Below are 17,403 nucleotides of genomic sequence, written 5' to 3'. Positions count from 1 at the left end.
TGTAACACTAACAGGAGGACAGGGGCATGAGTTTGCTTGGCAAGGTAAAAAAAAAATCAAAATTATTATAATTTACTCAACAAAACAATACAAGAGGCCCATAGGCCTTAACAGTCACCTGAGTCCTACAGTATTAATTTTTGTTGTTGAAATATGAAGTGGAGAAAATGATGTCAATCATCCCTACCAAAATTTGAGTAAAAAAAAGTAAAGTATAACTTTAAGTTAAGTTTGCCAGGACCATGAGTTGATCATTCCTACCAAGTTTCAGTTAAATGGGCCCAGTAGAACTTGACTTTAAGTTAGAAATAGTTTTTTAAAATGGCAGCTGTGACAGCCATATTGGATTTCTGATTGACCCCAAAAAAAAAGCACTTTGTCAAGAACATAAGTTGATAATTCCTACCAAGTTTCAGTTAGATTTGCCCAGTAGAACTTGACTTTAAGTTAGAAATAGTTTTTCAAAATGGCAGCCGTGACAGCCATATTGGATTTCTGATCGACCCAAAAAATAACAACACTTTGTCAGGACCATGAGTTGATCATTCCTACCAAGTTTCAGTTAAATGGGCCCAGTAGAACTTGACTTTAAGTTTGAAATAGTTTTTCAAAATGGCGGTCCTGGTGGCCATATTGGATTTCTGATCGACCCGAAAAATAACAACACTTTGTCAGGGAGTTGTCAGTAACATTCTCATGAAGTATCAATAAAATCCCTTTGATAGTATTTCAGCTTAAGTTGAAAATGTAAAACGTTAACAGACGACGGATGACGCACGATGACGGTCGAAGACGGATAGCAATAATACATAGACAGAGTTTTTTTGTTTCCTTAAATTTCTCAAAGTTTGTGTTCTTGACTTTGTAATAAGTCAGAGATCAAATCACATACATTTTCAAGCTACAATGTATGTGTAACCGAAAATTTCAAAGGTCATGTTAAAGGGGTCAAAGTTCAAGGCTACCTGCTGATCTTGCCTCTTCACAGGCCTCACACATGTCCTGTCTGATGTCATCATTGTCATCAGCAATTGACTGACCAACAATTACAAATCGGTCAACAGCCGCGCTAACAGCCTGGCCGACACGGATCAGCGCCCTAGCAGTCTTGTCTGTCACCTTTGGACGGTCCTTGTGGTTTACCAAAGTGGTTATCTGAAATGGAAGTGTTGGTACAAAAGTTTGATTAACTGTCAATAGCAGCTTAATGTATACATCAATAAAATCTATCACCTGTAACTGAGCGAGATCGGGTTATCTTAGTTGACAGCTAAGATTCTGTACCATAATCCCAACCGAGGTGTAGGCCGAGGTTTGGATGTTACAGAATCTTAGCCAGAGACTGAGATAACCCAATCTTGCTTAGTTACAGGTAATTGATTTTCTTTTCTTGCACCTTTTAGTTTGTAAAAACTATTCAATTTCACAGATCAGACATGATAAAAAATCTAGCAAGGGGTATGACATGGGATATCTCTGTCTGAGGTGCAATAAATAGTTATCAGTGTGATGGTCTTCAAATATTTGGAAGTTTGCTTCAAAAGTACAAAGTAATCAGGGTACATCATATCTCAACAAGATATAGGGCCTGTATCGCACACCTGGATATCTAAGCAATCATGGCAGAATATTCTCTAAATGAGATCTAAGGGAATATGCCAGACCCCAAGGCCAATCCTTGTAGCATATATATCCGTATTCCATTTTTCATGCCCAGCAATTTTATGTATGGTTATGGGGTGGGGATCTCAACTGTTTCCAAGCTGTGACTTAGAAACTAGGTCCCTACGGTTGTGGCCAGACCCCAGGATCAATTCTAATATCATGACTGCATTTGTCTCTTTATGCCCAACAGTTGTATATATAGTTTTGGGGTGGGGATCTTAACCATTTCAAAGTTATGACCCAGGGGTTAAGTCTCCAAGGGTGGGGCAGTCCCCAAGGCCATCCTGGAAGCATATGTGCATTCATCTCTTTGTAATTGGCAATTGTCAATATGGTTATAGGGTGGGGATGTCAACTGTTTCCAAGCTGTGACTAAGAAACTAGGTCCTTAGGGGTTCAGTCAGACCCCAGGGTCTATTCTAATATCGTGACTGCATTCGTCTCTTTATGCCCAGCATTTGTTTATATAGTTTTGGGGTGGGGATCTCAGCCGTTTTAAAGTTATGGCCAAAGGACTATGTTTCCAAGAGTGGGGCCAGACCCTAGAGCCATCCTGGAAGCAAATGTGCATTCTTCTCTTTATACTCAGCAATTGTATATGTGGTTATATGGTGGGGATCTCAACCATTTCCAGGCAACAAACTTTTTTTGGCCCCATCCCTTAGCCCAGGGGGTCAGCCCCACCATTTGTACAATTTTGAATCCCTGCTTCCCATGAATGCTTCCGACCAAATATGATCGATATCCATGGCATAGTTCTACAGAAGAAGTCGTTTTTAGCAATCTAGCCAAATTGCCTCCTTTTGGCCCCGCCCTCAGCCCCCTGGGGGGTCAGCCCCACCATTTGTACAATTTTGATTTCCCACCACCTAGGGATGCTTCCAGTCAAATATGGTTGATATCCATCTCTTAGTTCCAGAGAAGAAGTCGCTTAAAGCAATTTAGCCAAATTGCCCCCTTTTTGCCCCGCCCCTCAGCCCCCTGGGGGGTCAGCCCCACCATTTGTACAATTTTAAATCTCCACCACCTAGGGATGCTTCCAGTCAAATATGGTTGATATCCAGTGCATAGTTCTACAGAAGAAGTCGTTTGTAGAAATATAGCCAAATTACCCCTTTTTGGCCCCACCCCTCAGCCCCCTGGGGGGTCAGCCCAACCATTTGTACAATTTTGAATCTCCACCACTTAGGGATGCTTCCAATCAAATATGGTTGATATCCATCTATTGGTTCCAGAGAAGAAGTCGCTTAAAGGAATTTAGCCAAATTGCCCCCTTTTTGCCCCGCCCCTCAGTCCCCTGGGGGGTCAGCCCCACCATTTGTATAATTTTGATTCCCCACCACCTAGGGATGCTTCCAGTCAAATTCAGTTAAATTCCAATCAGTGGTTAAGAAGAAGTCGTTTAAAGAAATTGTTGACGGACGACGGACGCCAGGTGAGCTTATAAGATAAGAAACATCTTGGACTAAGGCACTGGCACTGGTAAGGAGTCCAAACACTTTTAGTTTAGACCAAACCATGGTAAGGAGTCCAAACACTTTTAGTTTAGACCACACCATGGTAAGGAGTCCAAACACTTTCAGACCAAATTGTACAGAAAAGCAAAAAAATCATTGACTTTTGTTACGACCACACAAAGGCAAGGAATCCATTGACTTTTGTTACGACCACACAAAGGCAAGGAATCCATTGACTTTTGGCTCAACAACATAGAATGAAAGGCACCCTGATCAGCCAAGCACCAGTCTTTGTGTACCTATAACAGCTTCAGGCCAAAGCAGGTATTTACAGTGGAAGCCATCAGGGCTCAATTCATCACAGATTTGTCATCTCTCAGTGGAAGCCATCTGGGCTCAATTCATCACAGATCTGTCAGCTCTCAGTGGAAGCCATCTGGGCTCAATTCATCACAGATCCGTCAGCTCTCAGTGGAAGCCGTCTGGGCTCAATTCATCACAGATCTGTCAGCTCTCAATGTGATGCTGTTGCTGTTTGAACTTCTTCCATCGAATTGACAAATAAAATTCTAAACTTCATTTTCAGATAGAAATTACGAAGTTCTTGTTGAAATAAAAATATCAAAATATGTAACAAGATAGCCATACATCCACTTGACAGTCAATAGGGCTGTTTAGTATGTTTGATTTAAACATATTTTATTTGTCATTCAACAAAAAGGATTAGGCACAAGTTATCTCAACTTATATTGATTACATGTAACAACAAATATATTTATAATATATATATATACAGTACGCGTCAGGTGATTTGGTACTCAGTCGCCCGCAGAGCGACAAATTTTAATCCCTGTCGCTCGTAGCGGCGGGATGATCGCTGAAGAAACGCCGGCTATATCAAGGTACATCCGCCGGCTTTACATTGATAAGCCCTCCGCGACTATCCCGCGTTCATGGGTGATGGGGATTAAGTCTGGACAGAGAAAATACAGTATATTACTACTGCCATGTATGTGTCTGCTATGGCTGCTGTTCCTGTCTACGGTACCACAGATGTACAGTTACAATCGGCACAATGAACAGAAAGCGCTACTTGAATTTCCCGAACGGAAAAGAAATAACGCCAGCACATACTAGGGGGGGGGGGGAACCCGTCTTGTAGTGGATATTTAAAAAGAAACGAGTTCCACAAGATCTATTTAAAATTACCCATTTATGCTTAATATAAAGTAGCATTGCCTTGTAACGTGATAAACATTTCGTCTTTTTCCAATAGACGTATATTGGGGCAACATTTACGATGTGCAAGTGTCGGTTAATTTGACTAGATTACACAATTTCCCCTTTAAACAATCTAGATTATAATTGAAAAGGACCGGTACTTTAATTTATTATATAATGTCCAATATAAGTAATAACAATAAAATATGGCAAAAAAATATGTTTTGAAACTGTGACTGTAAGCACATAAACATGAAAGATGCTACGCTTGCTTTAACACGAGATATAAAAAGAGTTTTGTAAAACATGTGTTCATTGGCGATATAATCAGTATTCAGTATGTCCCCCATGTCTGGACTCAATACCTAGACAAAACTGTCCAACACTGTCAAAACTAAATATATTAGATATGAATTAAAGTTATATTTAGGAAAATTATGGTATACACCCATACATACATGTATATGGGGTTTTTTCTCCGAGTTTGAAAAAACAGGTATTGGTAGTGTTATATAGCCAGAATTCTGAGGGGGATAAAACTGACACTGAAGAATATACTATGTAAACTACAAATACTCACACTCAGTGGAACCTCATATGACCTGACCTCTACACTTAGAACTAGTTAATGTTTCTATTTATATACTATCGCACCACCAAAACAAGTAAGTATTTCCAATATGATATAAACTGGCCATCGTAAGTACATCATGCTTGTATCTCAATGGCAAAAGACTTCATTTCATCAGAGAAAAAAATTGCAACAATTAAAGGAACTTAAATCTTTAGAAAGGGCTCAGAACAACACAGTGGGTGTATACATATGTATATATACCTGTATCGGGTAAAATGATAGGTCAAATATTAACACTGTATCAAGGGCCATAACTCTCTTTTTTTTTTCTTTCAAAATGTTTTATTTCAATAACTTGCATATTTTTATATACATCTTATAACCAGTATACATTGTTTTACATATCACTACATCATTCTTCATCTTATAACAAGCATACATTGTTTTACATATCACTGCATCATTCTTCATCTTCATCTTATATAACCAGCATACATTGTTTTACATATCACTACATCATTTTTCATCTTATAACCTGCATACATTGTTCTATACATCATCCTACTTCATTCTTATTAGGTATACATTGTTTTATATATATTATATAAATTTTCATCAGATTAAAATAACAAAAACCAATTATCACACAGGCTCATTCATTCACTCATTATTTTCATTATCAGAGTAGGTAAATTTATAAAGACTCACAATTCTTTTTGTACTTATTCATTACAGTAGCAACATAATTGTATTTATATTAATTATAGCTATAGCTGTGATTTCAATGAATGAATTAAAGCAATGAATGTATAATTTTGTCTGTTTGCACTTATTATATTATCCGCTGTATTTTTCAATTGGTTTGTTATCCTATTAAATAATGATAGTGGAATTTGATCTTCATTTTCAAATTTCTGTAGATTTCTTGCCTTCCAAATTAGCCATTTAGACTGAAATATGATTAGATTACATAGTTTATTTATATTATCATTATATTCTGAGACACCAAAGATTCTTTCCTTTTCTGTTAACCTAATATGAACATTGCTTGTTGCTAGACTTTCATTTAGTAATTGTTCTATCCTGAACCAAATTGTTTCACTAAACCTGCACCCACTAAAGAGATGTTGTTGGGTTTCATGTACTTCTTTGCAGAAGTTACATAGACCATTTGATTTCTGCATTTGTTTAAGTTTATATTCAGTGGTTAAAATTCTGTGTAGGCTTCTCCACTGAAAATCCTTGATTTTCCTGTCAATGATAGTGTTATTTATAGAGAGCCAGATGGCATTCCAGTCCAATGCAAAAAGATCATTCCATTTCTGAAGGGATTTTATCTCTTTACTATTTTGATACAATATATATTTAATTATTTTGTTAAAACACTTGTTCATGGCTAAAATGCTGTTTTTATAAGTGAAAACTAAGTCATCTGAAATTTTAAAGGCACTAATATTGTTTTCATTATTATTTTGTAGTATGTTTTTCCACCCTGACGGAAGGGCCCCTCTGATTTTTGAGAATTCCGATATCCAGTTATTTTTACTTTTTAACTTTTCCAGTAATTGTTCTGATGAAATAAAGTTATTTTGTACAACATTCCAGATATGTTTTATCTTTGTTATTCCACTCCTTGCCCAATTTTTGAAAAAAAGTGGATTATTTTTAAATAATACATTATGATTCCCAAATAGGTTTTGGTTAAGGACATCTTCTGCACTGCTTACAGGTACTTTTTTTTGCAGTTTTTGCCAATGCCAAATTCCCTCCCGATAAATTGCCGGAATTTTTTTCAACTCCAAATTATGAGTGTTGCTGCATCTACATAAGAAATAATCTGTATTGTAAGCTCTGTCATAGCTTTGCAGAAAGTGTTTACCTAGTATGTTCCACGTCTGTATTTCACTATGAATTACTCTATATATTAGTTTGATTCTATTCATTGTAACAATTATCTCTATATCTGTCATATTTAACCCTCCCTGCCCCTTTTCTAAATACACAGTTTCTTTTGCCACCTTATTTATTTTACTACCCCAAAGAAATTTATATATTAATTTGTTTATTTTTTGTAAATATTCTTCAGGTATGGTGTTTTGTGCTAATTCATAAGTTAACTGAGAGCATAGAAGGGATTTAATTATTAGAGTTTTCCCTTCTAATGACAAATTTCTCACTTTCCATGTATTGATTCTGTTTTCAATTTTTTTAATTTTACTCTCCCATAGCCTTGTTTTATCTATACTATAACCATGAAATATTCCTAATACCTTGATATTGTCTCTGACCCATGATATATCTGTATAGTTTGGGGGTCTTTGCTTCCAGCTGCCTATGTACAGACCTTTTGTTTTCTTTTTATTTACCCGTGCACCTGATGCTTTCTCATATTTTTCTAAAATCTTGAATAAAAACGGCAATGAATTTTCTTTACCTAGAAACAGTTGCGAATCATCTGCAAACATGCTTATTTTTGCTTGGATTTTTATATTATTTACTTCTGGGAGGTCAATACCTGTTATATTTTTATCTTTCCTTATGGAGCAGGCAAGTGCCTCTGCCTGAATTATATATAAAATTGGAGCCAAAGGGCATCCTTGTTTTACAGAGCGTGATAGGTTAAAGAAATTGGACATATGGCCATTTGTTAGAATACAGCTTTTGGAATATTTGTAGGTCATGTTAATGTACTCTATCATTGTTTTTCCAAAATTAAATTTCCTTAAACTGTTCTCTAACCAGCTCCATTCTACTCTATCAAATGCTTTCTGTTGATCTAGAAAAATTATTATCCCTCCCTTCTTTTCTATATCGGTATATTCAATAATATCGGACAGCAATCGTATAGATTCCTCAATATTTCTACCTTTAATAAAGCCTCTTTGGTCGCTATGAATGACATTTGGTAATATAGGTTTAATTCTCTCTGCAATTATCTTAGCTATGATTTTATAGTCTGTATTAAGTAGTGTGATTGGTCTCCAATTGGCTATATCCTCTCTCTCCCCTTGTTTGTACATGAGTCTAATTATCCCCCTATACTGTGACGATGATAGTTTTTTGGTAATAAATATTTCTTCAATTACTTGTGTAAACTCCTTTTTGATGCTATGCCAATAAAGTTGATAGAATTCTGAGATAATGCCATCACTACCCGGAGCTTTATTGTTTTTCAGAGTTTTGATAACTTTTTGAATTTCTTCTTCTGTCGGAATTTTATCACAGTTTTTCTTTTCCATCTCTGTTAATTTGGTGTCTATATTCATTAAAAGTTTTGCTGCCTCTCGTTCATCCGAACCCTCAGATGAGAATAATTTTTGGTAAAATTTTACTTGTTCTTTTAAGATGGTATCTATATCCGAACTATATTGTCCATTTTCACATTTAATTGATGACCATTGTTTATTTTGTGCTCTCAATTTTTCTAAATTGAAAAAGTAACGAGTAGATTTTTCACCCTCCTCGTTCCATTGTACCCTTGACCTTACTCTTGCAGCCTCTGCAAGATTATTATAATAAGTTTGAATTTCTGATGTAAGTTCTAAAAGTTCCCTTTCATTATATATTGAACCCATATCCTTTTTCCTTTGCAATTCTTTTAATTTTGATTCTATTGTTTTTATATATGTTTTTGGTTTATTAACTATATGACTACATGTAACACATAATTGTTGTATTTTTATTTTTGTAAGTTCCCACCAGTTCATTTTACTTTCATAGTCCTCTATATTTTTTTTCCAATTGTTCCAAAAAACTTTAAACATTTCTTTGAAACAATCTGATTTTATTATATCAAAATTCATCTTCCAGTATCCCTTTCCTCTTTCAATTTCATCTAAATTGAGAATCACAACAGGTGAGCCATAGTGGTCATTTTCTGTAAAGGGACATAACTCTATACTGGAATTTATTATCATGTGATCAATTGATTTGCTTGTTAGAAAATAATCTATTCTTGATTGTTTCCTCCCTCTTTTGAAGGTATATGATTTTAATCCTGGGTTTCTACGGCGCCAAATGTCTTCAACAGCCAGATTTGTTATTAGTAGTTTTAGTTCATTTTGCCCTATTTCAACATGTGATGTACAATTTTTCCTATCCATTTCTATATTTTGAACACAATTAAGGTCTCCAACTAGAATATGTTTCTGGTCATTACCACTTATATCTTTGAGTTTTTGCCTCATGTTCTTGAAAAATAAAATTTTATCATTTTCCTCATTTGGTGTATATACATTAGTTAACCAAAAGGTACCTGTTTCTATTTCTAGTTTTAAAATAATAAATCTTCCATCAGTGTCAAAAATAATTTGTGAGACCTTCAAGTTTAGCCCTTTCCTTATAAGAATAGCTACTCCCCTTGAAGATGAGTTCCCATTTGCCCAGTATGCATTTCCATTCCATTCATTGTCCCACTTTTTTTGTATATTACTGTCACCACAGTGTGTTTCTTGCAATAATGCAATATCTACTTTTTGGCATTTTAACCAGTGAAAAATATTCCTTCTTTTCACATAATCATTCAAACCATTGACATTGATAGATATAAGTTTAAGATGCATGAGAAAATTGCATTAGTAATAGTAATAAAATTCACTAAAGTTTTTTTTTGGATTTTTGTTTTTTTCCATAAAAAGTAATGTTCATCTGTGATTAGTATAATACACTGTACTCACTATTCATCAGTTCATGTTTCTGATTGTTCATCTTCCTCTACCCTACCCTGTTTGGAGATTCCTCCTAAAGGGCTCATAGAGGCAGCACTAATAGTCCTCTTTTTCGATCCTTTGTTGGCCTGTACATGATCCTGAATCATCTTGGCTAAGATGTTGGCTCCATGTGGGCTGATGTGAATGCCCGTGGCATCATTTTGATCGTAACACCCCTTGATGGGTAGTCCTTTACTGATGAAACCCTTTTCTAGCTCCATATAATGATGATTTGTTTTTTTACACAGAGTTTTCACAAAATTGTTCACACTGCAGATGGCATGGTTAATTTTTTCACTCTGTGCACTTTTCCCTCTCTTGGGTAGGATACTACACAGTGTAATCCTGGACCTTGGAAAATGAAATCTGATTTTTTCCACTGCTGTTGTGAAGTTGATGGTGATGTTGTCAATGTTGTTGCTTGTGTTTTTGTTAACATCATTTGTACCTAGATGTATCACCACATCATCAACCGCCTCACTATCTATTGCTGGGTCTTGGTCACACATCTGCAGAAGTTCCTCCACCTTGCCTACTGTAGCCCCTGATTTGGACACAATTTTCATAGATGGGTCCGGTATCTCAACCCTGTTGCAGTTAGAAGCACCAAGTATAACTGATGTAATCCCTGGTTTGGGTACAGGTGTGCTCTGGGGTGGAGGTGCATGTGGTGCAAATACCCTCTGGTCTGGTTGGGTGGAATGTCCATGACCTGGGTCAAGGTCACTACCACCTGTACTCTGGCTAGAACTGCAGGTATCCAGGTGATTTACCTGTGCTCTATTGTCCTCACTCAGTACACTGTGACCAGGTGCTGGTTGCACTGTGTTCCTCAGATCTGGCTCTGGGCAGTCTCTCACCAGGTGAGCTGTACTCTTACACCTGTGACACTGTCTTTGCACTGTAGGTTTCATGGGGCACCGAAAAAAGGGGTGATCTGTCCGATAACAAAATCGACACTCAGTTCTGTTGTTGTCTGCATACAATCTTACAGAATAGCTACCAAATTTAGTTTCATTCGGAATCACTATTTTTGCATTTAGTAATTGCACATATCTCACACCAGTTTCGACCTCTGAGTCTTTCAGGGTTCCCCTTTTCAAACTCCCTGGGATCACCTCTCCATACTGTAGCATGACTGTTGTGATATATGTATCACTCAGTTCAAATGGAGCATCCTTGATTGTCACGTTTGTTATATTTTTCTCCACATCCAAAACACGCAAAAATCTGTTCCTCACATTGATACCGTTGATAATGAGGTCCCTTTTCTTTTCCTTGCTTGACAAGGTTACTACACACTCAAAGTTTGTAGTACTAAACTGGATACACTTCACAAATCCCCTACCTAGGGCCTCTTCAATGCCTGCCAATACTTCTTCATGGGTAACTTTGTACAGATTCCTAGTGTAAAAATGAACACTCATTTCCCTGGAAACCTCTTGGTTATTCATCTTCACAACCTCCTCCCTAGGACAAACAGCACTATCACTAATGGTTTGCCAAAAACCAACCAGAAATTCCAGTGTAAAACACTAGAAAATAAGTGAAAAGTCTCTGCTGATTTTTCCCAGTGTAGTGCCATCCAAGGGGCATAACTCTCTTAATGTTAATATTAAATAGAATGGCAGTCACAGTACACAGATCTCATATGATATGGCCTTAGACAATAATTTTGATAAAGGATTGTTCTTTAAACATTCTGGAATTTTGCTTGAGTCCTGGGTTGTGTAAAACTATCTAAGGTCACTAGCTCTGTGGCGTTATTGGGAGATAATGAGGTCAGCCTGACAACTTAGAACTAGGATAGGACCATGGAAAGCAGGCTCAGGGGCCCAACAACATCTATATCATGGCCTTTTACCAAAAGGCATTTCACACAATCCAAATATTCACTTCAAGTAAAACTTTATTCAAACAAGAGTACCGCAGGGAGGAACAATATACGCCCGTCAAATGCCGTATAGTATTATATACTTTCTTCCATTGAAATAAGATCTCTCTGCATCATTCTTAGAGTGGTTAGCTGACATGCTATAAAAAATGTAGAAGAAAATCTCCGGATAAAAAAATCAAATACCGAAATGGACAAAGGCAATAACTTTTGGAAAAATCATTGAATCAACATTCTTTTAAGGGAGACACAACTTCATATCATGATGATAATGTATACCAAGTTTCATAGAGATCATTTGAAAAATGTAGGAGAAGATTGCCGGACAAACAAAAGTTTATGCCTGACAGACGGACGGACAACCCCATACCATAATACTTCTATCAAATTTGACAGGCGTATAAAAATAATAATTTGAGGTTCTTATATACGGCTTTATCACAACCTAGTTTGTAGGTCGTCTCAAAGCGGTTCAAAAATCATTATCCGTGGTTGTAGGGCCTTTGCAACCAGCCAACATCTTTAAACTCCCTGGAGAACATACAGCCGGTGCTGCCATTTCAGCGCTCACAGCTAGCATTCTACAATTCTTTCACTGCCCAACCACGTACTTATTTACAGCTGAGTAGACTGGAACAAGCCGGGTAAAGTATCATGCTCAAAGATACAACACAGCGCTGTAACGTGACTTGAACCCGCAACCCTTCGCTCACGAGCCCGGCTTCCTACCACTTGACTACCTTATTTCTGTATAATATAGTTAAGTGTCATTCATTCACAGGAAAGAAAAGGAAAAAGACTTAAATAAAATTTCTTAAATCAACTACATTCATGCACAATGGAACCGGAAGCATTATCTGTAGTCTGAGGCCTGCATATCATCAGGAACTATATACAGGTCCCTCGTATCATTGACAACAGATATCATATCACCAAGACTAGGTCCCTCGTATCATTGACAACAGATATCATATCACCAAGACTAGGCCCCTCGTATCATTGACAACTTAGCATGCCTCATTTCCACACCCTGGCTGTTTGACTTTATATAATTGGAGCTATATCATGGAGAAGCTTTTCTCCTCCGACCTCCAACACAACATGTGGCCTGACACACACCAGATGGTGAAATAACCATCATCAGTTCATTTTCACATGTGGCTTATTGCTGGATCCTTTTTGTGTTGGTATATATTTTGAGGCTGTGTGCAAAAGTATGCTATGTACATGCAAAACTCACGGTCAAAAGAAATGTTAATACTGAAGAGAAAATATTGGGCCTAGGGGTAAGATACAGAGCAGACTTGGTCTAGATAAATATATTCCCGCAGTTTGTTAGTAGTAATGAGGGCACAATATACCTGATAGGTCTTAACTAAACATACAAAAGACTTGCCATAAAGTTAAACATACCCCCCCCCCCCCCCCCCCACAGCACCAAAAGAACAGTACAAACCATTTTTATTATGAAATAAAAAACTATACCCAATATTTTTAGTTTCAAATAAGCATGTTCAATAATGATTATGAAATATTTCTTTTCTTTCTCCCAACCCGATAAGGCTATTCTATTTTTCCTTTACTATGGCCAATTTTTATTTGAGTTTACATACTCACTCTATTTATCTGATGGCCCTGTCACACCTAGCCGCGTTGCCACTGAAATTGCACGACGTTTTTAAATTTCCCAGAGCGTTGGTATTTGATATTTTACATGAAGATGTCGATGTCATGGCGCTTCCACTGTGACCATTGAGGTGTCCCGGCGCCGTATAAGCGCAGTAGAGACCTAACTGAGCTGCTACGGCGACCTCACGGCGATCCCACTGCGCTCTTATCGAAACACCGAGCGACGGCATTTGTTTTGGGCATGCTCAAAGTGCGCACCGTCCATCGGCGTTCTATGTGATCCCATTGCGTTCACTGGCGATGCTTGCGATTCAACTGCCCGCAGATCGGCGTTCTGAATTTTTCTTGGACGCCGTGGGAACGCAGCCCTAGTGTGACAGGGGTTTATGATAAAATAGAAATTTAAGCTTCAAGCTAAATAATACTCCCCAATCTACCGTGAAAATCAAAGAGATTGTTCTGTCTATGATTATGATACATATCAAAATAGGTGCAAAAAAATATGTAAAAATCTGTTTAAAATATCATCAGAGATTATCGAAAAACCACAAACAAGTTCTGGCCGAGTTCAGACTAACAAACTCCGCCAATCTATCCCACCAGATACAAACAAAGCATTGCAAAAGATGATATTTTCAAATCCACCCTACAGAACAGTAGCAACAAGCATTTACATAAATATATATCAGACAATTAAAAGCCAGGAATATCCATCTTGAATCCTGAAACTTGTACCTGTATGTAAAATTCACACCTGTGTGGTCAGTTGTTTTAATTTCCTACACAACTACACATGTCCCTTCCCCCTACTTTATGACCACCACACCCTAACCATTTCCTACACAACTACACATGTCCCCTTCCCCCTACTTTATGGCCCCCACACCCTAACCATTTCCTACATAACTACACATGTCCCCTTCCCCCTACTTTATGGCCCCCCCACACCCTAACAATTTCCTACATAACTACACATGTCCCCTTCCCACTACTTTATGGCCCCCCACACCCTAACCTTTTCCTACATAACTACACATGTCCCCTTCCCCCTACTTTATGGCCCCCACACCCTAACCATTTCCTACATAACTACACATGTCCCCTTCCCCCTACTTTATGGCCCCCACACCCTAACCATTTCCTACATAACTACACATGTCCCCTTCCCCCTACTTTATGGCCCCCACACCCTAACCATTTCCTACATAACTACACATGTCCCCTTCCCCCTACTTTATGGCCCCCACACCCTAACCATTTCCTACATAACTACACATGTCCCCTTCCCCCTACTTTATGGCCCCCACACCCTAACCATTTCCTACATAACTACACATGTCCCCTTCCCCCTACTTTATGGCCCCCACACCCTAACCATTTCCTACATAACTACACATGTCCCCTTCCCCCTACTTTATGGCCCCCACACCCTAACCATTTCCTACATAACTACACATGTCCCCTTCCCCCTACTTTATGGCCCCCACACCCTAACCATTTCCTACATAACTACACATGTCCCCTTCCCCCTACTTTATGGCCCCCACACCCTAACCATTTCCTACATAACTACACATGTCCCCTTCCCCCTACTTTATGGCCCCCACACCCTAACCATTTCCTACATAACTACACATGTCCCCTTCCCCCTACTTTATGGCCCCCACACCCTAACCATTTCCTACATAACTACACATGTCCCCTTCCCCCTACTTTATGGCCCCCACACCCTAACCATTTCCTACATAACTACACATGTCCCCTTCCCCCTACTTTATGGCCCCCACACCCTAACCATTTCCTACATAACTACACATGTCCCCTTCCCCCTACTTTATGGCCCCCACACCCTAACCATTTCCTACATAACTACACATGTCCCCTTCCCCCTACTTTATGGCCCCCACACCCTAACCATTTCCTACATAACTACACATGTCCCCTTCCCCCTACTTTATGGCCCCCACACCCTAACCATTTCCTACATAACTACACATGTCCCCTTCCCCCTACTTTATGGCCCCCACACCCTAACCATTTCCTACATAACTACACATGTCCCCTTCCCCCTACTTTATGGCCCCCACACCCTAACCATTTCCTACATAACTACACATGTCCCCTTCCCCCTACTTTATGGCCCCCACACCCTAACCATTTCCTACATAACTACACATGTCCCCTTCCCCCTACTTTATGGCCCCCACACCCTAACCATTTCCTACATAACTACACATGTCCCCTTCCCCCTACTTTATGGCCCCCACACCCTAACCATTTCCTACATAACTACACATGTCCCCTTCCCCCTACTTTATGGCCCCCACACCCTAACCATTTCCTACATAACTACACATGTCCCCTTCCCCCTACTTTATGGCCCCCACACCCTAACCATTTCCTACATAACTACACATGTCCCCTTCCCCCTACTTTATGGCCCCCACACCCTAACCATTTCCTACATAACTACACATGTCCCCTTCCCCCTACTTTATGGCCCCCACACCCTAACCATTTCCTACATAACTACACATGTCCCCTTCCCCCTACTTTATGGCCCCCACACCCTAACCATTTCCTACACAACTACACATGTCCCCTTCCCCCTACTTTATGGCCCCCACACCCTAACCATTTCCTACATAACTACACATGTCCCCTTCCCCCTACTTTATGGCCCCCACACCCTAACCATTTCCTACATAACTACACATGTCCCCTTCCCCCTACTTTATGGCCCCCACACCCTAACCATTTCCTACATAACTACACATGTCCCCTTCCCCCTACTTTATGGGCCCCCACACCCTAACCATTTCCTACATAACTACACATGTCCCCTTCCCCCTACTTTATGGGCCCCCACACCCTAACCATTTCCTACATAACTACACATGTCCCCTTCCCCCTACTTTATGGCCCCTCACACCCTAACCATTTCCTACATAACTACACATGTCCCCTTCCCCCTACTTTATGGCCCCCCACACCCTAACAATTTCCTACATAACTACACATGTCCCTTCCCCCTACTTTATGGCCCTTCACACCCTAACCATTTCCTACATAACTACACATGTCCCTTCCCACTTCTTTATGGCCCCCCACACCCTAACCATTTCCTACATAACTACACATGTCCCCTTCCCCCTACTTTATGGCCCCTCACACCCTAACCATTTCCTACATAACTACACATGTCCCCTTCCCCCTACTTTATGGCCCCCCACACCCTAACAATTTCCTACATAACTACACATGTCCCTTCCCCCTACTTTATGGCCCTTCACACCCTAACCATTTCCTACATAACTACACATGTCCCTTCCCACTTCTTTATGGCCCCCCACACCCTAACCATTTCCTACATAACTACACATGTCCCTTCCCCCTACTTTATGGTCCCCCACAGCCTAACCATTTCCTACATAACTATACATGGCTTCATATAATTATGGCATTGTTTCTTTCAGTGCTTTTTTTTCCCATTTATTTTGGCAGGGGACTTTTTGTCTCTTTTTGGGAAGAAATTACACCAATTTGAAAGGAAATGTTCTCATTCCTGAGTTTCAAAATAGAAGCAAAATCTCTGGCAAAGCCTCAGGTTTTACCAAATATGAAAACCCCCGGCATGGAATTTCTCTGTCCTTCACCGGTACCCTGCACATCGAAAAGTCTTATATTTTGATTATAAGATGTACAATGTATATATGTATACATGGTTCCTAAAATATAAGCCCTTTACCGTGATTACTGGACCTTACACTGTATTGTGTACCTGCAGTAGGTGATGACTGCTGTCTAAAACAATGTCATTACCCTGTTATAAAGTATCACACATAGCATTTCAAACCAGATCCCATTTACATACATAATACATATACAGTCAAACTTCGATGTTTCAAACTTTGCAGGATCATCTGGAAAAATTTGAATCTTCATGACTTCGACTCACAAATATTGAGATCCTGTAAATAAGACAAAAGATGAATCTTTAAAAAATGTGCTGAAACACAGGTTAATTAAGACATTTATATAGATATTGGATTTCTTATCAAATTGAACATTTTTTTGTCAATTAGATATCCGAAGCTTGCACTGTTAAAATGACCACAGGACGTTTTAATTTTTGGAACAGGTGAACATGCATGTCACTTCAATTTATTAATTGTAATTTTCCATGTTTTTGTAACAAATGGGCCTTGATTTTACTTCGAAACAGTGAGAGAGGGGGGAGAGGGGGAGGGGAGG

The 17,403-nt window shown here is 38.9% G+C and overlaps 1 protein-coding gene across 1 annotated transcript in view; it reads right to left on the bottom strand.

The window, feature by feature from the left end:
* The window catches only part of LOC110447186 (alpha-catulin-like), an 84,013-nt gene that overhangs the window by 59,244 nt on the left and 7,366 nt on the right, over positions 1-17,403 (bottom strand). The window contains exon 2 of the mRNA XM_021492718.1: positions 966-1,155. Within this exon, the coding sequence (XP_021348393.1) occupies positions 966-1,155 (190 nt within the window). The remainder of the gene's footprint in view (positions 1-965; positions 1,156-17,403) is intronic.

Source organism: Mizuhopecten yessoensis, unplaced genomic scaffold, assembly GCF_002113885.1.
Source record: "Mizuhopecten yessoensis strain PY_sf001 unplaced genomic scaffold, ASM211388v2 scaffold377, whole genome shotgun sequence".
NCBI lineage: Eukaryota > Metazoa > Mollusca > Bivalvia > Pectinida > Pectinidae > Mizuhopecten > Mizuhopecten yessoensis.
Note: the sequence above shows the minus strand (reverse complement) of the source record. Positions and strands in the feature narration are given on the sequence as shown.